Source organism: Erythrolamprus reginae, chromosome 1 (assembly GCF_031021105.1).
Source record: "Erythrolamprus reginae isolate rEryReg1 chromosome 1, rEryReg1.hap1, whole genome shotgun sequence".
NCBI lineage: Eukaryota > Metazoa > Chordata > Lepidosauria > Squamata > Dipsadidae > Erythrolamprus > Erythrolamprus reginae.
Window position 1 is genome coordinate 418,053,047 of NC_091950.1, and position 24,652 is coordinate 418,077,698.

General features: G+C 43.2%; 1 protein-coding gene across 1 annotated transcript in view; it reads left to right on the forward strand.

The window, feature by feature from the left end:
- Window positions 1–24,652, forward strand: part of RPS6KB1 (ribosomal protein S6 kinase B1) — a 40,184-nt gene that overhangs the window by 6,864 nt on the left and 8,668 nt on the right. The window contains exons 2-10 of the mRNA XM_070735370.1: window positions 1,147–1,196; window positions 4,009–4,129; window positions 7,739–7,807; window positions 11,395–11,542; window positions 13,945–14,002; window positions 15,440–15,540; window positions 17,571–17,661; window positions 20,700–20,790; window positions 23,467–23,574. Of these exons, the coding sequence (XP_070591471.1) occupies window positions 1,147–1,196; window positions 4,009–4,129; window positions 7,739–7,807; window positions 11,395–11,542; window positions 13,945–14,002; window positions 15,440–15,540; window positions 17,571–17,661; window positions 20,700–20,790; window positions 23,467–23,574 (837 nt within the window). The remainder of the gene's footprint in view (window positions 1–1,146; window positions 1,197–4,008; window positions 4,130–7,738; window positions 7,808–11,394; window positions 11,543–13,944; window positions 14,003–15,439; window positions 15,541–17,570; window positions 17,662–20,699; window positions 20,791–23,466; window positions 23,575–24,652) is intronic.

Below are 24,652 nucleotides of genomic sequence, written 5' to 3' on the forward strand. Positions count from 1 at the left end.
CTGATGCTTGTATTATTTACTAAATATGAACTATGGTGGACTATGAACCCAGTCCTGCAGTCTCATCTATAGAGAATTATACTAATGGGTTTACAACTGTGATTTTACTCACACCTTCTGTATGGTGGGCTGTGGTTTTCACAGATTGCAGAAAGGATGTTCCAACTTTTTGGGACCATTTCCAGTACAGAAGCTGTGGTAATCTGTTTTTAACAAAAGCAGCATATTTCTTATAGCCCAAAGACTAGCCCATATAACTCTATACTTGCACAGAGGAGTTGATTAAACAAGTTTCCTTTTTATACAGGTAGTCCTTGACTTATAACCGCAATTGGGAATAAAATTTTCACTAAATTATTAAGCAAGGCGGTCGTTATGTGAGTCACCTCTGATTTTACTACCCTTTTGCCACAGTTTTTAAATGAATCACTACAGTTGTTAAGAGAATCGTGTCGTTAAGCAAATCCCTTTCTCTCGCTATTGACCTTGTTGTCAGAAGCTATCTGGGAAGGTCATAAATGGTGATCATGTGACTTTTGTCATAAGTATGTGTTGGTTGCCAAGCAACCAATTTTTGATCACCTGATTGTGAGGATGCTGCAACAGTCATAAATACAAGTACTGGTTATAAATCACTTTCCCCCCTGCTACTGTCACTAAATGAATGATTTTAAGTCAAGCACAACTTTTATTTCTGTAAGGTTATCACAGTCTTTATGATACAGAAAAAGTTGTTCTGTGTTTTCACTATAGGGGTGAATTGCACAAACCTAAACTTAAATGTTTTATTGTAGCAGACATTCTCCTTGCAATCTTTCATTTATATTCACTCCAGTGTGTTGATAATGTCTTTTCTCAAACTCTTTTTTCCAACTATTTATAGGATTTACACACTGCTGAGTAATAGGAGAGTTGCTTAAAAACTGCTGAATCTGTGCAGTCAATTCCCAGGTTTTGGCGCTTCTCTCCAGTGTGGTTGCCATATCTTTCTGCTGACAAGGCTTATTATATAAATTCAGGTCTGCAGGCTTGTGGTGCTATCAACCTTTAAAACAGGAGTTAATGTATAAACAAATCTTACTGCGCTTTCCAGATAATTCTTGTTTACAGTGTTGTAATGACTTTTCTCTCACGGTTTCATTTTAGGGTCACTTAAGCGAAAGCATGGATCATGGAGGAGTCAACCCATATGACCTGTAAGTCTTAAAACTTAAATGCATACTGTCTGGGATGGACATACAGTTGGCAATATCCTCAAAGTAAAGGGGAAGTGGTTACAAAACAAGCCTTCTCTCTTGGAGATGCTGCATTTTCACCCTGGGATAAAGCGTTGGGATTGATGAATTCCAAGCCTGAAACAGTTTTAATCACATTTAATTTATCTGCAAGGAAAAAGATTTTTTTTTAAAAAAAAAATTGTTTCCATAAAGAGGATGAGACTGTTTCTTTTGCTAAGCTATTTGTTAAATTTATTTGTTGCCCATCTTGCCATGGAGCTACTCTAGGCGTCTTCCATTCATAAAAAGTGTGTGTGTGTGTGTGTGTGTGTGTGTGTGAGAGAGATAAAAAGAGTGAACATACCTATGGCAAACGAAAATTTAAAAACCCAGTGTAAGTACAATAAAATCCCAAGGGTGCTTTTCAAAAGGCAATTGGACTTTGTTTTTCCTTGAAGATGTTTCGCTCCTCATCCAAGGAGTTTCTTCATTTCTGACTGGGGAATATGGAAGGTTATATATTCCTTGCAGTCATCTGGCTCTTCCTGAGAGTTGTCGAGGCCACAGAGGCTTGTCTGTGCCCTCAGGGCCATTTCAATAGTGCAAACGGGGGTGGAACCTTCTTGGAAATGCTGAAAGGATTGTGTTGTAAACAGGAGATACTTACATTGCGAGCATCTGGAAAAATCATGCTTGGACTTATTTTCCGGTTGGGTTTTATTTTGGGGGGAACCCGATAGGTGGTGTCCAAGATGGCCTCTTTGACCCCTCTTTCAAACTGTGTTCAGAATGTGGTCCACATTCTTCTTGGATGAGAAGCAAAATGTCTTCAAGGAAGAACCAAGCAGGTCCAATTTTTGAAAAAGCACCACTGGGGCAACCACCACCTGGATGACTGAGAATCTCAAGAACAATAAAATAGAATTAAAAGGTTAGCTGGAGATGGAGCAAAAAGCATAGCGGGGAGTTGAGAATCAGCTAGTTACTCCAGTAGCCACCCCCAGTGTGGTACTCCCCTATTGGGTCTATGACATGTGGACTTCAACTCCCAGAATATCTTAGTTAACATGTGTTGTGGTTAGCTCTGCCCCAGCTCCTGCCCCAAGGACTGTGGATGTGGGGGAGACATCCACATGCTGCAGGCCTGTTTTGCTCCCGGTGGAATCTGCTGATGAAGGCTCCTCTGACCAAGAAGACATGAGTGACAGGGAGGAGGAGAGTGTGGCAGACAGCTCAGAAGGAGATCAATTATCTAGCTCCTCCTTGGATTCGGAACAAGAGTTAATGATACAGCCACGCATGCGGAGAGCGATGCATAGGCAGCAACAACTGAGAGATTATTATCAAAGAAAATGAAGCCACCTGTGGTTGGGTGGGGCTGTGGTAATTAGTGAGGCTGCTATAAATATATATAAATTTATATATAAATATAAATAGCAGCCTGTGGGTTTGGCCATTGTGGAGGATTATCTGATCCTTGTGTTTTGTGCCTGCTTTGCTGACTTTGACCTTTGTGCGCTCATTTTCCCCCGCTTTGAAACTAAACTAGAGCAAAGTGTATTTCACTTTGTGAAAGAAGAAAGACTGTGAATTGCCTCACAGCTGCAAGCTAAGTATCACAGAACTGATAAGGAACTTGTACAAATTACCAGTTTGTTTGGAGACGAGTGCTCTTTGCTATACAAAAAAAGCGCTTAGTTTATTTGAATTTTCGGTATAAAGAACATTGTTTTGAATTTTCAAATGTGTGTGTCTGAAATTGTATCTGTGCATTTTCGGGAGGATTCTACCAGAGAGCTTGACAGAACAACATGATTGGCTCAGGAGTTTTGGGAGTGAAGTCCACAAGTCATAGAAGAGCCAACTTTGCCTACCTCTGGGCTAAGTCGTTTACCGAGTTGGCTTCACAGCCCTCTCTAAGCCAGTGTTTTTCAACCAGTGTGCCGCGGCACACTAGTGTGCCGCGAGACATGGTCAGGTGTGCCGCGAAGCTCAGAGAGAGAAAGAAAATAAGAGAGAGAGAAAGAAAGAAAAAGAGAGAGAGAGAGAAAGAGAGAAAGAAAGAGCAAGAGAGAGAGAAAGCAAGCAAGCAAGAGAGAAAGAAAGAAAACAAGAGAAAGAAAGAAAGCAAGAGAGAGAAAGAAAGCAAGAGAGAGAATAAGAGAACAAGAGAGAAAGAAAGCAAGAGAGAGAGAGAGAAAGAGGGAGGGAAGGTGGAAGAGAGAAAGACATAGAGGGAGGGAGGGAGGAAGGGAGAGAGAAAGAGAGCAAAAAAGAGGAAAGAAGGAAGAGAGAAAGAAAGAGGGATGGAGAGAGAGAGAAAAAAGAGGAAGGGAGAGAAAGAGGGAGAGAGAGAGAAATAGAGCGAAAGGGAGGAAGAGAGAGATAATTTTTTTGTCCAAACTTTTTTTAGCCGCCCCCCCCCTCAATGTGCCCCATGGTTTTGTAAATGTAAAAAAAGTGCCGCAGCTCAAAAAAGGTTGAAAATCACTGCTCTAAGCGATTTACAGAGTCAGCCTTTTGTCTCCAACAACCTTGGTCCTCATTTTACCCACCTCAGAAGGATGGAAGGCTGAGTCAACCTTGAGTCGGTCAGGATCGAACTCCTGGAGTGAGCAGTGAGTTTACCAGCTATACTGCATTCTAACCACTGCACCACCACAGCTCTTGGTGGAGGGCAAGAGGCTGAGGGAATCGGGATGTTCCAAAGAGCTGGCAGTGTAGCAGAGTCAGTTGGAAGTAGGGTTGCTAGCCTTATTTTGTAAAACAAAAATTGTTGGTTCTCTTCCAGTGGCATGGAGCATTGTGAAAAATTTGAGATTTCGGAAACGAGCGTAAACCGAGGTCCGGAGAAGATCCGGCCAGAGTGCTTTGAGCTGCTCCGTGTTCTTGGCAAAGGAGGCTACGGAAAGGTAAGCAGAGCTGGAGAATCTCTTGTCTTTTCCTGATGGTTTTACGCCAGTGGGCCCAGCACAGGTTTTCCTTCTGAATATTTAAATTCACATTTCAAATATAAATCACTGCGTGTAAGTTGGGCGGCTGAATTAATAAAACACCAAATTTGGGTGTCTTCTGGAATGAAGGGAATAGGAACCAGGGAATGTTCCCACCTGGTGCAGTGAGCAAAATGGCCCCATATTTCTGCCTCAGTTGTTTAATCAGAGCATATGAGCCGGGGTGGCGCAGCAGGTAGAGTGCTGTACTGCAGGCCACTGAAGCTGACTATAGATCTGATGGTCAGCGGTTCAAATCTCATCACCAGCTCAAGGTTGACTCAGCCTTCCATCCTTGCGAGGTGGGTAAAATGAGGACCCGGATTGTGGGGGCAATAGGCTGGCTCTGTTAAAAAGTGCTATTGCTAACATGTTGTAAGCCGCCCTGAGTCTAAGGAGAAGGGTGGCATAAAAATTGAATAAAGAAAGAAGGAAGAAAGAAAGAAAGAAAAGAAAGACTGGAAATTTTATTTGCTGGGCGGGGACCGTAGCTCAGGAGTCAAACATAGCCTCTATATCCAGAAAAGGAAGAAAAAAAAGATTCAACCCTGAGAATCTCAAAATAGGTCCTGAAAGGTCCCATGTTTAACCGTGTGGATCAGTGTTTCTGAACCATAGACTTCAATACCCAGGAGTCCACAGATAGCTAGAGTGAGCTGGGCCAATAGGTTTTATATAAATCGGCTGTAGTTTATGGCCCAGCACCTTGTAGCAATCTTCTCTGTAATCTTTCTAGGTTGTTTATACACTGCTTTATGGCAAAGGTTCCTTGAGTAACTTAGAAGATAAAAACAAAAACACAGATGAACTCGGAGCAGGGGTTAGGAGGGTGACTATTGGCCTGTTGATTACATAATATGTGCTTGATTGATGGCATCTGTGTACCCTTATCCAGACCTCCCTGTTGTTTTCATTATGTTTTCAAAAGTTGGGTTACCTAAGTTCAAACAGTATTTGGATCATTCATTCTATGTCAAGTGGTCTGATTTCAGAAAAGTGTTGCGCTCGACCATCACGGATTTCGGTGACATTTTATGGGAACATGCACACATGTCACCAATGAACATGGTTTTACTTGTGCCGATGCAATTCTCCAGATACAGTGGTACCTCGTGATACAAACCCCTCGTGATACAAACACTTCAAGATACGAACCCGGGGTTCAGAAAGTTTTTGCCTCTTCTTACAAACTTTTTTCGCCTTACGAACCCACCGCAGATCGCAAAATGGCGCTCTGCTGGGTGCCGCCGCCCGGCTTTCACCTTTTAAAACCTGGGGGGCTTCTCAGCGTTCTCCCGAACCCAAACCCGAACTTTTCGGGTTCAGGAGTCCGCCGAGAAGCGCTGCCGCCCAGCTGTCACCTTCTTAAACAGCAGGGGGGCTTCTCGGCGTTCTCCCGAACCCGGAAGTTCGAGTTCGGGTTCCGGAGGCCGCCGAGAAGCGCCCGGCTGTTTCAGAAGGTTATAGCCGGGCGCCGCCGCTCAGCAGAGCGCCGTTTTTGCGATCGGCGGTGGTGCTTTCGGCCGATCTGGAGGCTGGAAAGAAGATGGGGAATCCCAATAGGGAATTCCATGGGTGGAGCTTTGACGTCACAAAGACATCCTTCCTGGAGGCCACGTTTTTTCCCCCTTGCACGCATTAATCGCTTTTACATTGTTTCCAATGGGAAACATTGTTTCTTGTTACAAACTTTTCGCCTTACGAACCTCCTTCCGGAACCAATTAGGTTCATAAGACAAGGTATTACTGTATAGTCATTTGTGTGACCCCATACTGCAGCTTTTTACAGCAGGGGTCTCCAACCTGGTCAACGTGTGGACTTCAACTCCTAGAATTCATTGCCCCCCATGGCAGATTTGCTGGCTGAGGAATTCTAGGAGTTGAGGTCTACAATTCTTAAAGTTGACCAGGTTGGAGACTCCTGTTTTACAGCATGACTCTGAGGTTCCAGCAACTTTGAGACATAATATCTCTGGCAATATTTTGTTGACACAAACAAAAGTTGCTGGAACCTCAGAGTCATACTGTAGAACAGTGATGGCAAACCTTTTTTTCCTTGGGTGCCAAAGAAGTGTGGGCGCATGCTATTGTACATGCATGAGTGCCCACACCCATAATTCAATGCCTGGGGATGGTGAAAAGAGCTTTCCCCACTCCCGGAGGTCTTCTGGAGGCTGGAAACAGCCTGTTTCTCAACTTCTGGTGGGCCCAGTAGGCTCGTGTTTCACCCTCCGCAGGCTTCAAAGGCTTCCCTGGAGTAGGGGGAGGATTAAAACACTCCCCCATCTCCCCGGGGGCTCTCTGGAAGCCAAAAATACCCTCCCAGAGCCTCTCTGCAAGCCAAAAAAATCAGGTGGCCGGCACACACATACACATTGGAGCTGAGCTAGGGCAACGGCTTGTGTGCCGGCAAATATGGCTCCTCGGTGCCATGGGTTCGCCATCAGTGCTGTAGAAGGTTGTGGTATGGGGTCAAGAAATGACTATTATCTCCACACGTATTGCATCGGCACACACAAAACTGTACCAGTGTTCATTGGGGTCATGTGTGCATGTTCACACAAAATTTCATAGAAATCCTACTCCAGGGAAACTGGCTTGTGCTATCTGTGGCTTGCTTAGTGTCATTCAGGTAGTGAGCCCTGGTCACTGGTTATTCACTGATTAAAGGAAGGAAAGGAATTGAAGGAAAACAGCTTGTCTTGCAGTCACTGTGAACTTTTTTGGGGAATAGAATAGAAGAGAATTCTTTATTGGCCAAGTTTGATTGGACACACAAGGAATTTGTCTTTGGTGCATATGCTCTCAGTGTACATAAAAGAAAAAGATACATTTGTCAAGAATCATTTATTTATTTGTTTGTTTGTTTATTTATTCATTTATTTATTAGATTTCTAGGCCACCCTTCTTGAGGCGACTCAGGGCGGCCTACAACATTACAAGTGCAACAATATATATAAAAAAATCAAAATTACTTTTAAAAGAATTATACAAAATTACTAAAAGTGTTAGAAAACCCCATATGCAGTCCTACACATTTGTCAATTCAATCATTCATAATACCAGCCAGAGACAATCTCAACACTCACGGCCCCCATGCCCGCCGGCAGAGGTGGGTCTTCAAAGCCTTACAAAAGACCAGGAGGGAGGGGGCGGTACGTATCTCTGGAAGGAGTTTGTTCCAGAGGACCGGGGCCACCACAGAGAAGGCTCTTCTCCAGATCCCACCAGCCGGCATTGTCTGGCTGACGGGACCCGGAGAAGGCCAACTCTGTGGGACCTAACCGGCCACTGGGATGCACGAGGCAGAAGACGGTTCCGAAGGTAATCTGTCCTAATCCATGTAGGCTTCATGAGGTACAATACTTAATGATTGTCATAGATTACAAATGAGCAATCAGGGAAGAACGAGATTAATATAAATCGTAAGGATACAAGCAACAAGTTGCAGTCATACAGTCATAAGTAGGAGAAGATGGGTGATGGGAGAAAAAAAGTAATATTAATTCTTTTTCAAATTTTTGGCAGGTTTTCCAAGTTCGCAAAGTAACAGGAGCAAACACAAACAAAATTTTTGCCATGAAAGTGCTGAAAAAGGTGAGGTGGCTTTGATTATCCAACTGCAGAAGAATGGACAACTTGGGGTGCATTGTACGTAGAACAAGGTTTTCCTCGGCTGCAGATCTTGAATCCAAGCTTCCTTAAGAGGATCTTGCTGAAACTCCAGAAAATCATTGCTAGGAGAATATAAGTTTACTAAGAAATATAGATAGTCCTCAACTTACAACCATTCATTTTGTGACCGTTCAGAATGACAATGGCCCAACAGTTTCTCACACTTATCACTCTTGCAGTGTGCCTGTGGTCATGTGATCAAAATTGCCCCATTTGGCAACTGGCATGTATTTATGGTGTTTGCAGTATCTTGGGGTCATGTGATCCCCTTCTGGGACCTTCTGACAAGCAAAGGCCATGAGGAAACCAGATTCACTTAACACTGTGTTCCTAACTTAATACTGATTCACTTAATAATTGAGGCTAAAGTTATAAAATGGGGCAACATTCATTTAATTGTCTTGTTTAGCAACATAAACTTTGGGCTCAATTGTGGTGGTAGGTTGAGGACTGTCATCCTAACTGAAATGAAGTTTTATACAACCAGCCCTGTGTTTCTATCTACACTGCTCCAAAAAATAAAGGGAGCACTCAGAGAACACATCCTAGATCTGAATGAATGAAATATTCTCATTGAATACTTGTTCTGTACAAAATTGAATGTGCACAACAGCATGTGAAATTGATTGTCAATCAGTGTTGCTTCCTAAGTGGACAGTTTGATTTCACAGAAGTTTGGTTTACTTAGAGTTACAGTACATTGTGTTGTTTAAGTGTTTCCTTTATTTTTTTTGAGTAGCATAGTTTCTTCAGATATTAGCAGTAACTGGGGAATTTTTGTTTGCTTGTAAAGTTTTTTCCATCTGTTATTATGTACTTTTGCTTACTTGGTGCACTTAATATACAGATATTTTTAACAGGCATTGCTGTTACTGCTCCTTGTAAGATAGTAGTCCAGTCCAGTAGTCCAGTCTGTTGAAACTTACATGACCCTGAATCTATTATAGCTGAACATACATTTAACAAAGGGTTAAATTACCGGTATGCCCTTCTGTGATCTGTAAAACCTCTTTTGAAAAAAGGGAGGAAGGAGAATGTGGTAAGGAAGAGAAGGTTTGAGACACTTGGCTTGGTTCAAGTGGGTTTGGTTGTCTGAAGTTCATTGAATTGCATGAAACTGATTCACCTGTCATGTGTGAACCAGACCATCATTATAAGCCATTGGATAGTTTATTATTTTTATCATTATTATTTATTAGATTTGCATGCCGCCCCTCTCCGTAGACTCGGGGTGGCTCACAACAATGACAAAGACAATGTAAGAACAAATCTAATAATTTAAAAAACACTAAAAAGCCCATTATTAAAAGCAAGCATCTTATGTTTGAAGACTTTGGTAAATGAAGTTGAATGGGCTGTGAAAACCAAGCCAGATAATTTGAAGAGGCTATTTAGGGTTTATAACCGTGATGGCGAACCTATGGGACGCATACCCCACGAGGCATATAGCACGCAAGCCTTTGCCCTAGCTCATCTCCAGTGCGCATGAGCGCGCTGGCCAGCTGATTTTCAGTTTGTGGGAGGCTCTGGGGGGTGTTTTTGCCCTCCTCAGGCTCCAAGAAAGCCTCTGGAGCTTGGGGGTGGTGAAAAATGCCCCCCCCAGAAGTCAGGAAATGAGTGGGTGACGTATGTGCATGCATGAGGGGTGGGGGGGCGTGCACACATGGGCAGGGTAGCATGAGGCATGGGGGGCATTGAATTATGGGTGTGCATGTGCTTTTGGCACCTGAGGAAAAAAAGCTTTGCCATCACTGGTTTATAATACCTAATCTCTTTAAATCAGGGATCCAGATGAAAGTACAAGAATCTAGATCAGTGATGGTGAACCTTTTTTCCTTCGGGTGCCGAAAGTACGTGTGTACACACTATCGCGCCTCTGTGAGTGCCCATACCCATAAGTCAATGCCTGGAGATGGCGAAAATTGCCTCCCCTGCCTTCCAGAGGTCCTCTGGAGGTCAGAAATAGCTCATTTCCCAACTTCTGGTGGGCCCGTTTTTCACCTTCCCCAGGCTCCAGAGGCTTCCTTGGAACATGGGGAAGGCAAAAATGCCCTCCCCATCCCCTGGAGGCCCTCCGGAAGCTGAAAATGTCCTCCCAGAGCCTCTATGAAAACCAAAAATCAGATGGCCAATGTGCACATGTCTGCTGGAGCTGAGCTAGGGCAACGGCTTGCGTGCTGGCAATTATGCATCTGCGTGCCACCTCTGACACCCGCACTATAGGTTCACCATCGACAACTATAAGATGTGTGGACTTCAACTCCCAGAATTCCCCAGGCAGCCTGCTTTATCCTTTCTCTACTCTAACTACAGCTGCTCATGTCTTTATCACCTTGCAATCAGACTCCTCAACCAACTTGGGGTGGTTCAGAAACTTCAGTTGGTACAATATGCAGTAATTTTACCCACTTCAGTCCCTTCCTTGTTCACAGCAAACCATACTTGACCTTTAAGTTGAACAAATCCTGGCTTACACAAAGAAGCATTAGAAATCTCGCTTCAAATCATGGCTGGCTGTTTTACAAACACACACTATATTTACACTTACCTGGGTCTACAGGTTTTGAGGCAAGGATATGTTTACCTTTACCTCAAAAATAGGAAATGTAGAAGATGAGGAAGGAAACACAATTTGGCTTTTAGGAATGAATTGGTCCATTGCACTCAATACGTTTTGCAAACTCAGGTTGCTATCAGTGGCTCCAGTTTGGGGCGTAGTCACAAATGTAGCAGACTTTTGATACAATTCTTCTGGTTTTTTGTCAGGCAGGAAAGATCAGATCCGCATGTGAAAGTCCAGTTAAATTAATTTATTGCTAAAAGTCTATTTATAAGAATCTTCTCAACTAATAGTTAACACTGGCTTGGAATTAGACAAGGGTCAAGGAATTCAAGGAAGGTTCAATCTTGGTCTACTTGTGGCTATGTAGGGATTCTAATCTGGTCCCTCTTTTAACCCCACCGCAAGATTCTATCATTCCCTCCACCTTTATGGGAAACAATACAGTAATACCTTGTCTTACGGACCTAATTGGTTCCCGGGGGAGGTTCGTAAGGCGAAAAGTTCGTAAGATGAAACATTGTTTTCCATAGGAAACAATGTAAAATGAATGAACGCGTGCAACGAAAAAAAAATGCAAAAAAACGCCACCGCCCGGTTGTCACCTTTTGAAACAGCCGGGTGCTTCTCAGCGTTCTCCCAATGCCGAACCCGGAAGTTCGGCAAAAGTTCGGGTTCAGGTGGCCGCCGAGAAGCCCCGCCGCCTGGCTGTCACCTTTTGAAACAGCCGGGGGGCTTCTCGGCGGCCTCCCGAACCCGGAAGTTCGGGTTTGGCGTTCGGGTTCAGGAGGACGCTGAGAACTTCCGGCGGCGGGTTCGTAAGAAGGAAAAAGTTCGTAAGAAGAGGCAAAAAATTTCTGAACCCCGGGTTCGTATCTCGGGTTGTTCGTATGGCGAGGGGTTCGTATCATGAGGTACCACTGTATTATGATTGTTTCATCTTCTTTAGGCGATGATTGTGAGGAACGCAAAAGACACTGCTCACACCAAAGCCGAGAGGAATATCTTGGAGGAGGTGAAGCATCCATTTATCGTCGACTTGATTTATGCCTTTCAGACTGGTGGAAAACTCTACCTCATCCTCGAGTATCTCAGCGGTAAGTGAGTGGAGAATCAAAATGTGGATTTTGAGTTCACCAACTGTGTGCGATCCATTTCATTGCTTACCCACTACATTGCCCTCATAAAACTCCTCTGCATTTTTAGAAATATTTGTAGTCCCCCAGTTAACAACCAGAATTGAACCCAGAATTATACTTGTTAAGTCGTGCTGGTTGTTAAGCAGGACCCCATGTCACTGGGCTCAATTTCCTGGGCTCAAATTCTTGGGGCGGTCATTAGGCAAATCAGTTGTCTGCAATTGATGTTTTTGCTGAAAACCAGAAGTAAATACAGATTTCTAGCGGAAAAAACCATAAAAACGGGTGCTGCAAATAACTGAAAATATGATTTGGTAGCCAAGCACCCAAAATGCAGTCCTCGTAACTTTGAATGGTTGCTAAATGACCAGTCATAAGTCGAGGACTAATTGTATCTTCTTTGGTAAATCTAATACATGACAGGAGAAGGAAAGGGGGACGATGGGTACACTTGGGCCCAAAATTGTACTACTTTTTTCAACAAATTTTCTCTAAAGAAGCATCTATTTCATATTAGTTTTTTCCCATACTGCTCTGGGAGAAAGAGTGGCAGAATCTGGAAGAGGAGTCAAAAGAGAGCTCAGCCTAGAATCCCTACGTAGCCACACACAGACAAGTCAAACCCCGCCTCCCCCCAACGCCATTGACCCGTATCTAACTCCAAGTAGGTGGCAACTCTTAGTTGAGAGGACTCCTTATTTATTTATTTATTTATTTATTTATTTATTTATTTATTTATTTATAACGGCTAACAGCAATAATAAGACAGCGTACAATAATAATCCAATACTAAAAACGATTAAAAACCCATTAATATACAAACCAAACATACAGACAGACATACCATGCATAAAATTGTAAAGGCCTAGGGGGAAAGAGTATCTCAATTCCCCCATGCCTGGCGGCAGAGGTGGGTTTTAAGTAGCTTACCAAAGGCAAGGAGGGTGGGGACAATTCTAATTTCTGGGGGGAGTTGGTTCCAGAGGGCCGGGGCCGCCACAGAGAAGGCTCTTCCCCTGGGTCCCGCCAAGCGGCATTGTTTAGTTGATGGGACCCGGAGAAGACCCACTCTGTGGGACCTAACTGGTCGCTGGGATTCGTGCAGCAGAAGGCAGTCCCTGAGATAATCTGGTCCGGTGCCATGAAGGGCTTTATAGGTCATAACCAACACCTATAAAGTGCATAGGCATAATTTGCAACGAAGCAGTCTAATTGGACCTTCAGTTATGGACCTGGTCTTTCACACCTGACAGCTTCTCCTTTCAGAAATGGTCTCTTATCAGGAAGGTTGCATTTCTAGGAAAATAGCAATTACAGATAGTCCTCAACTTAACAATGGTTCATTTAACGACAATTCAAAGTTACATTGGCAATGGAAAAAGTGACTTTTTTTTACTTTTGTAGCTTCCCCACGATTATGTGATCAAAATTCAGACACTTGGCAATTGTTTCATGCTGACAACCTTTGCTGTGTCTCAAGGTCATGTGATACCAATAGCATTTAGACTTAGACTAAGCACTTAGACACAGTGATTTTACAGCCTATTGCAGTTTACAGAGCCAGCCTATTGCTCCCAACAATCTGGGTCCTCATTTTACCCACCTCGGAAAGATGGAAGGCTAAGTCAACCTTGAACCGGTCAGTACGGCTTGGGCAGAGTTAGCCTGCAATAGCACTTATATACTGCTTCACAGCGCTTTTCGGCCCTCTCTAAGCAGTTTGCAGATTTCTAGTAGGACTTGCTAGTAGGGCAACTAGCAGACAAGATTTCTAGTAGGACTTGCTAGAAGGGCAACTAGCAGACAGGATTTCTAGTAGGACTTGCTAGAAGGGCAACTAGCAGACAAGATTTCTAGTAGGACTTGCTAGAAGGATAACTAGCAGACAAGATTTCTAGTAGGACTTGCTAGAAGGGCAACTAGCAGACAGGATTTCTAGTAGGACTTGCTAGAAGGGCAACTAGCAGACAAGATTTCTAGTAGGACTTGCTAGAAGGGCAACTAGCAGACAGGATTTCTAGTAGGACTTGCTAGAAGGGCAACTAGCAGACAAGATTTCTAGTAGGACTTGCTAGAAGGGCAGCTAGCAGACAAGATTTCTAGTAGGACTTGCTAGAAGGGCAACTAGCAGACAGGATTTCTAGTAGGACTTGCTAGAAGGGCAACTAGCAGACAGGATTTCTAGTAGGACTTGCTAGAAGGGCAACTAGCAGACAAGATTTCTAGTAGGGCTTGCTAGAAGGGCAACTAGCTTTCTGCCCATGCAGGCATTCCTCTTGTCTGGTGGCATCTGCCTCAAATTACTTTCCTAATGATGGAGCTGACATTTTACTAGGCTTTTCTCAACGCTTCGATTTTAGGAGGAGAACTCTTCATGCAGTTGGAACGAGAGGGGATATTTATGGAAGACACCGCTTGGTAAGTGACGGAAAGATTCTTCAACTCCAGTAGGGTAGATTTAGCCAAGAGCTGGGTGAAGAACATATGAAGCCAGTTGTGGGGCAGAGTTGGCCTGGCATTATTACAGCTTTCTGCTGGGCTGCGTTTTTGCTTCCCATGTTTCAAAAGTCAAGGCCATTTTGGGAGCTGGATATTGAGCTATGCCTGGGTGTGCCTGAAGGCTGATCTTATGATATGTCACAGTATGAACGTAAATGTAGATACTGTCTTTCATTTAAATAGTTATATAAATACCACTAAATATAGCCACAAAGCCACAGTGGGCCTAAAATAGCTCCTGTTGAAACACACCTCTGTACAGAAGTTTGCTAAAGGCAGATTGCGGACAGATTTTTGACCAATACGTAAAGGCTGCATATATTTTACTTAAGAGTTAAATATGATGTTGCATTCCAGCAGCTTCATTCAGTTTGGGCTAAAAACAAAATTTGGGGGGCTTAGCATTTCATCTGTCTGTTGATCTTGTGGTTTTCATCAAGGAAGGAGAAAAAAAAAATCTGATATGGCTGAAGTCTGTCCTTTGGGCTGTCCCAACGTTCCATCAATGATTAACAGGTTGGAAATCATTAAGTGTTTCTAAAGAAGGTCTTAAAGTTGCTAAGTTTGGGGACCCCTGATGAACAGCATCTACTGTTGATTGAAACTCTTTGCCAATTAAAATGGCTCCCATCCTTTGTCACATTAAAAGCTAAGCTGAAGGAGGATGATAGGTAGTTCTTGACTTTTAACTGGCTGTTTACTGGCCATTTGAAGTTACAATGTACATACAATCCCAAGTTCTGATGGTCACCACCCATTCCATGCATTCACATGACTGCATTTTGGGTGCTCAGCAACGGACCAAATTTAAGGCTTTTTTTGCAGCAGCCTGCAGACACATAGCTCTAAGTAATGCCATTTTTTTTGCCACAAACTGCTGTTTTAATTCTTGTTTCTGATGAAAAATGCCTGAAGTCTGTAAAGGGAACTCTAAGCGATTCGCTTAACAACTATGGCAAATATAGAACTGGGTACAACTCGCTTAAAAAAAAACCCCACTTCATTTAGCAATGGAAACTCTGGTTGCAATTATGGTTGTAAGTTGAGGACCACCTACAGCTTGAAGTGGACTGATTTATCCATGTAACTGCACAACTAAAATTATGATTATCCTTTTTCCTTTGAGGCTATTACCCCCACAGCAGGGATGGGGAAGCCCAGCCTCAAGGAGCCGGAATAGTGAGATAGTAAAACTAAGCCAGATAAGCAACTATAAAGCTTGGAAGCTGAGTCCTCTTGTCATGCCCCATCTGCTTCATTTTTTAAAATTATTTCTTAATCTAATTTATATGGTTGCTCATTGAGATTGATTGACTTATTTAAAGCCATACTTTTTGTTGTTGTTTTGCATTGCAGTTTCTATTTGGCTGAAATTTCGATGGCTTTGGGACACCTGCATCAGAAAGGAATCATCTACCGTGACTTAAAGCCAGAAAACATCATGTTGAATCACCAAGGTTAGACTGACAGTGGCCAAGCCTGCTTTAGTTTATTTCCCCCCAACCATTTTTCAGAATTGTTGGAATCTGGGTAAGATTCAGTCGAATAGATTTCCACGCCTGAGAGCCAACATTATCAGGTTGGGATTGCCATATTCTGCATTTTGAGATACAGTGATACCTCATCTTACAAACTTAATTGGTTCTGGGACGAGGTTCTTAAGGCGAAAAGTTTGTAAGATGAAACAGTGTTTCCCATAGGAATCAATGGAAAAGCGATTAATGCGTGCAAGCCCAAAATTCACCCCTTTTGCCAGCCGAATTGCCCATTTTTGTGCTGCTGGGATTTCCCTGAGGCTCCCCTCCATGGGAAACCCCACCTCCGGACTTCTGTGTTTTTGCGATGCTGCAGGAGAATCCCAGCATCGCAAAAACGAGCGCTTCACTGGCAACGGAAATCCAGTGGTGGGGTTTCCCAGCGAAGGGAGCATCGGTGAAATCGCAGCATCGCAAAAACACCGAAGTCCTTGAAACCCCACCTCCGGACCTCTGTGTTTTTGCGATGCTGCAATTTCACTGAGGCTCCCCTCGCTGGGAAATCCCACCTCCGGACTTCCGTTGTCAGTGAAGCGCCCGTTATTGCATTGCTGGGATTCCCCTGCTGGGATTTCCCTGCAGCATCACAAAAACACGGAAATCCGGAGGTGGGGTTTCCCATGGAGGGGAGCCTCAGGGGAATCCGAGCAGCGCAAAAACGGGTGCTTCACTGGCAACTGAAGTCCGGAGGCGGAGCATCCCAGCAGTGGGTTTGTAAGATGAAAATAGTTAGTAAGAAGAGGCAAAAAAATCTTAAACCCCGGGTTTGTATCTCAAAAAGTTTGTATGACGAGGCGTTTGTAAGACGAGGTATCACTGTAGTTTAAGGCAGCCGGGTCTTCAACCATGGCAACTATAACACTCATGGAATTCAATTCCCAGAATTCCCCAGCCAGTCTTAAAGTTGCCAAGATTGGAGACCTCTTGCGTAAGGACAACGTCCCACCAGACATTAAATTACTGAATGCACACTTCGATTTTGAATTCTTGTGAACATGTCTAGTGAATTTAGAGCATGAATTTTACTACAGGATGTCCGAAAGCTTTCATGGTCTTTTCTCAGTCTTGGCATTCATGAGATGAGATGCTGACAACTCCCATTATTGTAATCATTGACTTAAACTGTTCCTTCAGTGAGCATTCAAAATGAAAATGGCTCTGAATGAAAGACTTAGAATCCCTACCTGAAGTTACAGCCACTGCAATGGTCATGCCCCTCCCATCACATGAACAAAATTTGCTTATAGACCATTTAACGTTTAACTACCATAATAGGGTTGTTCTCCCTATTATGGTCATTAAACATTAAATTTAACATTTAAATTTAAATGGATTAGGGTGTTTAAGCAAGGTGATTTTGATTGGATTTCGATTGGATAGGATTTCTATAGCTGCCCATCTCAGCAAATGACTCTGGGCAGCTCACAACCCAAAACATATAATAATAATAATAATAATAATAATAATAATAATAATAATAATAATAATAATAATAGATTTGTATGCCACCACTCTCCGAAGACATTTTAGAATTATAATGTATTTTTTAAAAAAAGAAAAACCGTAAAATCAGTTTAAAAAAATTGAACAGTGATCATGTGGGTATCTCACTTAACAAACATCATGTGCAGACTCCATTACAGTTGTAAGTCAAGGACTGCCTGTATTTTTGCTGCTTAAAAGAAGCAGGAAGTGAAAGAAGTAACAGGTACTAGTAGCAGCAGGTCTTTTCATTGATGGCCCCCCTATTTTGCAGGATATTTGTCCTCGAGATACCTACTAGTAGCAGCAGGCTACACTCCTGTCAGGGTTTAGAAAGTCAAGCAATTTCCCGGTTGCTGGCATTTTGTATGTGTTAATGCTTATGTGTCAAAATATATTGTAACTGTGATTAAATTAAATTAAATTAAATCTTTCTGATTTTTCATCTTTGTTATTTCTCCTTTTTTCAGGTCACGTTAAACTGACTGATTTTGGACTGTGTAAGGAATCCATTCATGATGGCACAGTCACACATACGTTCTGTGGAACAATAGAATACATGTGAGTCCAGCTGATAATGATAGAAAAACTGCTGAAGGAGAAGTATTTCCCCCCTTTCAGATCAACCTGCCTAGTGGTCAGAGCAAATGAACGTTTCCAGTTTAAATTGGGAGAGGACACTTGCCCAACCTCTCATTCCCAGGATTTCATAAGAAGATGAAAAGAATCTCTCTCAACTTAATGTCCTTCAGGTGCATTGGACCTAAGTTTACTGTAATCTACAGTCACAATGACCCAGGCAGGACTCTTGTCATTTTAATCTGTTGTTTTTTATCTCAAAAACCCCATTATCTTTTCAGAAGTTCTACAGGATAATTTATTTTTTTATTTAGCTATTTGGATTTATATTTCGAAAATTAAGATGGCACATGGCTTAAATGTAGTTCTCAATTTAGGACAGTAACAGAGGCTGCAGTTTCAGTTGCAGGTCACCTGTCGCTAAGTGAAATGTCAACCTAACGACCCTCCCCATCCATGCTCTCCGCAGTGAACAATTAACAATTGTGAAGATTTTTAAAAACTTGAGCACTGTATGACTTAGGAGTGGGAGGCCTAGCACAGACCCAGGCTCATCTGTTCTGGGAACGTTCCCTATCCTGGCAACATGTTGGGGGAGATAAAGTGGTGAGGTTCCTATGCACTCCTACTTTTCTCCTGAGCAACCCTGTGAGATAGAGGTTAAAGTCACTTAGTGCTTTTTCATGCTGAATAGTCGGCTTGATATAGGATTTATCACTCTTAATTACTGGAGTCACACTGCTTTGAGAAGTTGCTGGTTTTGATAAACGTCTAACTTTTAAGATTTGGAACCTTGTCTCTACATTGGCATCCTAAATTTTGGAGAATGAACATCCCTCTGCATATGTACCACTGAGATCTCATCAGTGTTTCAGCAAGCGCCATGTTTTTCATGCACTAATTGAAAGGCATACACAGGCAGTCCTAACACCTGAGCCTAAAATTTATGTTGCCAAGTGAAAAATTTGTGGTCTTGCCCCATAGTATGACTTTTTTTGCCACAGTTGTTAAGTGAATCACTGCAGTTGTTAAGTTAGTAACACAGTTGTTAACTAAATCTGACTTCCCCCTGGACTTTGCATGTCGGAAGGTCGCTATTGTGGCCCACTAGCTGCCAGCAGAGCTAGCGGCAGACTCAGATGAAGAGGGAGTTAGGGAAGAGGTTGGCCCAATTCTGAGTCTGGGAAAGGCTCTGATGGATGCTCTGCGTCAGATACAAAGACAGAGCCGGGGCCATCTGGCATTTCCCAGCCACCAGAAAGGTAGCTGCCTTTGGAGGCTGATATGAGTGAGGAGGAAGAACAGCTGGGGCCTGTTCCAGATGCACGTATGCACAGATCAGTTAGGAGAGGTGAACAGCGGAGGACAAGGAGTCGACTCAGTACGCAAAGCACACATTTATTTATTTATTTAGTTATTTAGTTAGTTAGTTAGTTAGTTAGTTAGTTAGTTAGTTAGTTAGTTAGTTAGTTAGTTGTTTGGATTTGTATGCCGCCCCTCTCCGAGGACTCAGGTCGGCTCACAGCATATATAAAAACAACAATAATGTAAATCCAATGAATACTACAATTTAAAAACAATTAAAAGAAAAACTTATCGACCAAACATTCAACAATCATACTTCAGCATTCAGTGGTCAGGGAGAAGATCTAAAAGTCCCAGGTCTGGCGGGAAAGATGAGTTTTTAAGCTCTTTCGGAAGGCAAGGAGGGTGGTTGCAGTGCGAGTCTCTGGGGGGGGGAGCTGATTCCTGAGGGTTGGGGCTCCCACAGAGAAGGCTCTTTCCCTAGGTCCCGCCAGCCGACATTGTTTGGTCGACGGGACCCTAAAGAGGCCAACTCTGTGGGACCTCACCGGTCGCTGGGATTCGTGCGGCAGAAGGCGGTCTCGGAGATAATCTGGTCATGTGCCATGTAGGGCTTTACAGGTCATAACCAACACTTTGAGTTGTGCCCGGAAATGGACACTTAATGGCCTCTCCCTGGCTGGAGAATAAATAGAAGGAAAGGCAAATGGTTGTTGCAGGAGACAATATTTTGTATTTCTGAAAATTTTGTTCATTTGTGTTTAATGCAACAAAAATTGCCTTGCCAGAACTTAATTTGCAGTCTTTCGGTTGGAAGTTCACAGCCTTGTAATTATCCTATTGTTGCTGCAGTTAAAACTGCCTTGCAGGATTCTTGCCTGGACTTTCGGTTGGTGAATGCAATCAATTCACAAGAGGGAGATAAAGTGGGGGTTTTCTTGGTGAGGGGTCTGTTTCTTGCTTCAGCGAAGGCTGGGTCAGAGCAGTCACAAAAGGCGATCATCTGACCCCGAGATACTGCAACTGTCATAAATACGAGTCAGCTTTCAAGCATCCGAGGGTAAATCCCAAGACTGGGCATGCTGCAATGGTAATAAGTGTGAAAAATGGTGATGTCGCTTTTTTCGGCGGTGTTGTAACTTTGAACTGTTGTAAGTTGAGGACTACCTGTAGTACATTTTACGACAGGTGATCCTCAAATTACAGCTGGCAGCTTAGCCAGCTTTTATGACTTGTGGATCTCAATGGCCCCTGGGAGTTTTATTTATTTACTTTTTATTTATATATAGTTGTCAGACAATTGTAGGATGGTAATTTGTATAACCATAACATTAGAAAAATAATGAAAAAAGACAGGGACGTTAGGCACAATGGTGCGCTTATGCACATTGTAAGTCCACAAGTCATAAAGGGGCCATGGCTGGCTTAGGAATTCTGGGAATTGGAGTCCACAAGTCCTAAAGGGGCCATCGTTCCCCACCCCTGTTTTGTAAGATCTGACACTACCCATGAGTCTGTGCATAGCGAGTTGGCAAAGCTAGTCACCTGGAAGCAATGGTTATTCCCCACAGGTGAGCGTCTGTCACTGAAATTATTCGACTGATTTATGACTGTCACAATAGGTTGTTGGGGTGCTGTCCACAGGATCTGTAATTGTAACCGATGCTGCGCTCTGCTGTGCTGATCCTTGCTATTTGCATTTGATGTCTTTTTAGGGCCCCTGAAATTCTGATGAGGAGTGGGCACAACCGTGCCGTGGACTGGTGGAGTTTGGGGGCACTAATGTATGACATGCTGACTGGAGCAGTAGGTGCACACTTACAAGCTGCATGTTGTTATTTTTTATTTTTGTTTTGTTTTGGAACACGCTCCCTGCCTTTAAAGAATTTGCCATGTGGGTCTTTTACCTGCCTGTTGCTAAACCTGTGCAGTTAGATTTCCTGGTTTTTGGAAGGAATCTCATTTATAGTCTGGTTTATTCCGAAAACAATTGCGAACCTGCCTGTACAAGGTAGTCCATCACTCACAGCCACAGTGGAACCAGGAATATCGATTGTAAGTGGTTGTGTCATAAGTCGAGGCACTACGCGATCAAGTTCTATTTTAAGTCTATTTTTACGATGGCAGTAAAGCGAGCCACTGCGACTAGTAAGCAAATCACATGCCACAAATTGGTCACAGACCCCAACCAGTCATAAATGCAAGCTGGTTTATTTATTATTTAGATTTGTATGCCGCCCCTCTCCGCAGACTCGGTTACCCAGGCCCTGAAATCCAATCATGTTGTGTGTGTGTGAGAGACAGAGAGAAAGAGAAAGAGAGACAGTTGTGATTTTGAAGACAGATCAGAGATAGCTATTGTTGAAGTCCATTGCAACTTCAAAAGGTTGTTAAATAAAGCAATCTTAAACCAAGGACTACCTGTAGTTCATTCTGCTTCTTGGAATGACATAGCAATAGCACTTAAATTTCTGTTCTGTCGAGCTCTCTGGTAGAATCCTCCCGAAAATGCACAGATACAATTTCAGACACACACACGTTTGAAAATTCAAAACAATGTTCTTTATATCGAAAATGCAAATAAACGAAGCACTCTTTTTGTATAGCAAAGAGCACTTGTCTCCAAACAAACTGGTAATTTGTACAAGTCCCTTATCACTTCTATGACACTTAGCTTGCAGCTGTGAGGCAATTCACAGTCCTTCTTTCACAAAGTGAAACACACTTTGCTCTGGTTTAGTTTCAAAGCGGGGAAAAATCAGCACACAAAGGTCAAAGTCAGCAAAGCAGGCACGAAACACAATGATCAGATAATCCTCCACAATGGCCAAACCCACAGGCTGCTATTTATAGCAGCCTCACTAATTACCACAGCCCCACCCAACCACAGGTGGCCTCATTTTCTTTGATAATCTCTCAGTTGTTGCTGCCTATGCATCGCTCTCCGCATGTGTGGCTGTATCATTAACTCTTGTTCTGAATCCAAGGAGGAGCTAGATAATTGATCTCCTTCTGAGCTGTCTGCCCCACTCTCCTCCTCCCTGTCACTCATGTCTTCTTGGTCAGAGGAGCCTTCATCAGCAGATTCCACCGGGGGCAAAACAGGCCTGCAGCATGTGGATGTCTCCCCCACATCCACAGTCCTTGGGGCAGGAGCTGGGCCAGAGCTAACCCCAACACCTTTCTATACTGCTTCACAGTCCTCTCTAAGCAGTTTACAGAGTCAGCATATCTGGGTCCTCATTCTACTGACCTTGGAAGGACAGAAGGCTGAGTCAATCTTGAGCCGTTCAGGATCGAACTCCCGGCAGCGGGCAGAGTTAGCCTGCAATAGAAAAAACAGTAGCGCTTATTCTTATATGCTGCTTCATAGTGCTTTACAGCTCTCTCTAAGCAGTTTACAGAGACAGCCTCTTGCCCCCAACAATCTGGGTCCTCGTTTTACTGACCTCGGAAGGCTGGATGCCTGAGTCAGTCTTGAGCCTGGTGAGACCCAAACTGCCAAACTACTGGCAGCCGGTAATCAGCAGAAGTAGCCTGTAGTACTGCACTCTAACCACTGTGCCACCGCGGCTCTTAGCTGTTCCATTTATGTTGATTCGCAGTACTTACAGGTGTCCACAGCATTTTTTTGGGGAACGGAAATTTCCTTCCATTGGCTGGGCTGAATTTCTCACCCGAATCATGTGAAATTTGAAAGTGCAGCAAACTTGGAAATTGAATTTCTGAATTCTGTGCTTTTCCTGTTGGGTTTGCAGTCCAGGAATGGTATTGATTCCTTATGCGCTTAATGCTGACGTTGTAGTCAGGGCATCCAACGTATCAAAAAGTCAAGATAATGTTTGTGACTGTGTGATTGAATGTCTGCCATTTGTCATGTGATCACCTGCATTTATTAATTAGGTTTATTTACTAATTAGATTGCTATGCCGTCCTTCTCCGCAGACTCAGGGTGGTTCACAACAAAATGGGTACAAAAATATCCATCTATGTCTCTGGAGATTCTCAGCCATACAAGACATGGTTGTCTCAAAGGCGGGTTTTTTCAAAAGGCAGCTGGACTTTCTTTTCTTTGTTTTTCCTGGAAGACATTTTGCTCCTCATGCAAGAAGCTTCATCGGTTCTTGAAAGATGGTGGGAGAGATGGAAGAAGGGGCAGAACTAAGCCTTCCATCTCCCCCCCCCCATCCTGTCAGAACTGATAAAGCTTCTTGCATGAGAAGCGAAATATCTTCAACAAAAAATTAAGGAAGTCCAGTTGCCATTAGAAAATGCACCTTTGAGACACTCGTCCGTGCTATTTTGATTTCTTAGCCCTGGTTGTAGATCAAATCCACTTTAGAATAATCTGATTTGGAAATCGGTTTTTACAGGCCTGCTTAAAAGCTAGGAAGCACAAGAAGAATTTTGTTTTGATCGCGGACGTTATGTGATGTGGTGCATTTTATTCACAGCTTCTCTCTCCTCCTCCTCCTTTTTCAGCCCCCTTTTACTGGGGAGAACCGAAAGAAAACGATTGACAAGATTCTCAAGTGTAAACTCAATTTGCCTCCCTACCTCACACAAGAAGCCCGAGACCTGCTTAAAAAGGTGAGAGGGTAATCCCAGAGTTTGGCTCAAGTATAAATTCATAGCAGTTTTTCGAATTTCTTAACTCTTCTATAGCTTCTGTGCTCAGATGCAGATAATCCTTGACTTACGACCACAACTAAGCCCAAATTTTCTGAAGTTAAGCAAAATGGCTGTCAAATGAGTAGTGCTCAATTTTACGGCCTCTGTTGCGATGGTTATTAAGTGAATCATGCACTCCCCTAGTCCCAGGAGGTCTCTGCAGGCCTCCCAAAACCTCTGCCCACCTTTTTACAAAAAAATGGTGAAAAACAGGCCCATTTTTGCAAAAAAAAAACCAAACTCCGGGGTTTGCATAGGGCTTGGGAGGCCAGGGAGGACAATTTTTTTTCTTACTTACGGTAGATCCGCACTGCCCATTCTACAGTTGAAAAAACTGTTCCCAAAATAATATATTGGAATACAATTGAACTGTTGAACCTGAAATTGGCATATGTGTAGTAGCCATATTATTTAGCTCAACATCGTGCACATTTATTGCTTTTCTTTTTCTTAACTTATGTAATGGGGGTTTGTTTGGGCTTAAGGTGGAAGGGGGGAATAGACGTGGGAACAGAGGCTGTCCTGGCTGTGAGCTGGAGGTGGAATTTGAAGACCCTGGGCAATGTGGATTCTGTTTTAATTGGGGAATGGGATTTTTATTTTTTTATTTATTTATTTATTTTTATTCAATTTTTATGCCGCCCTTCTCCTTAGACTCAGGGCGGCTTACAACATGTTAGCAATAGCACTTTTTAACAGAGCCAGCATGTTGCCCCCACAATCCGGGTCCTCATTTTACCCATCTCTGAAGGGCGGAAGGCTGAGTCAACCTTGAGCCGGTGATGAGATTTGAACCGCTGACCTACAGATCTACAGTCAGCTTCAGTGGACTGCAGTACAGCACTCTACCTGCTGCGCCACCCCAGCTCATCCCATTTTGTGGGATGTTTCTAATTTACCACATTATGTGGTATAATTCCGGTTTGTGTCAGATCTGGAATTACAGCAGACATTGCCAGTTTGATGTCTACCTATATAAAAAGGAATTTGGTTTGGA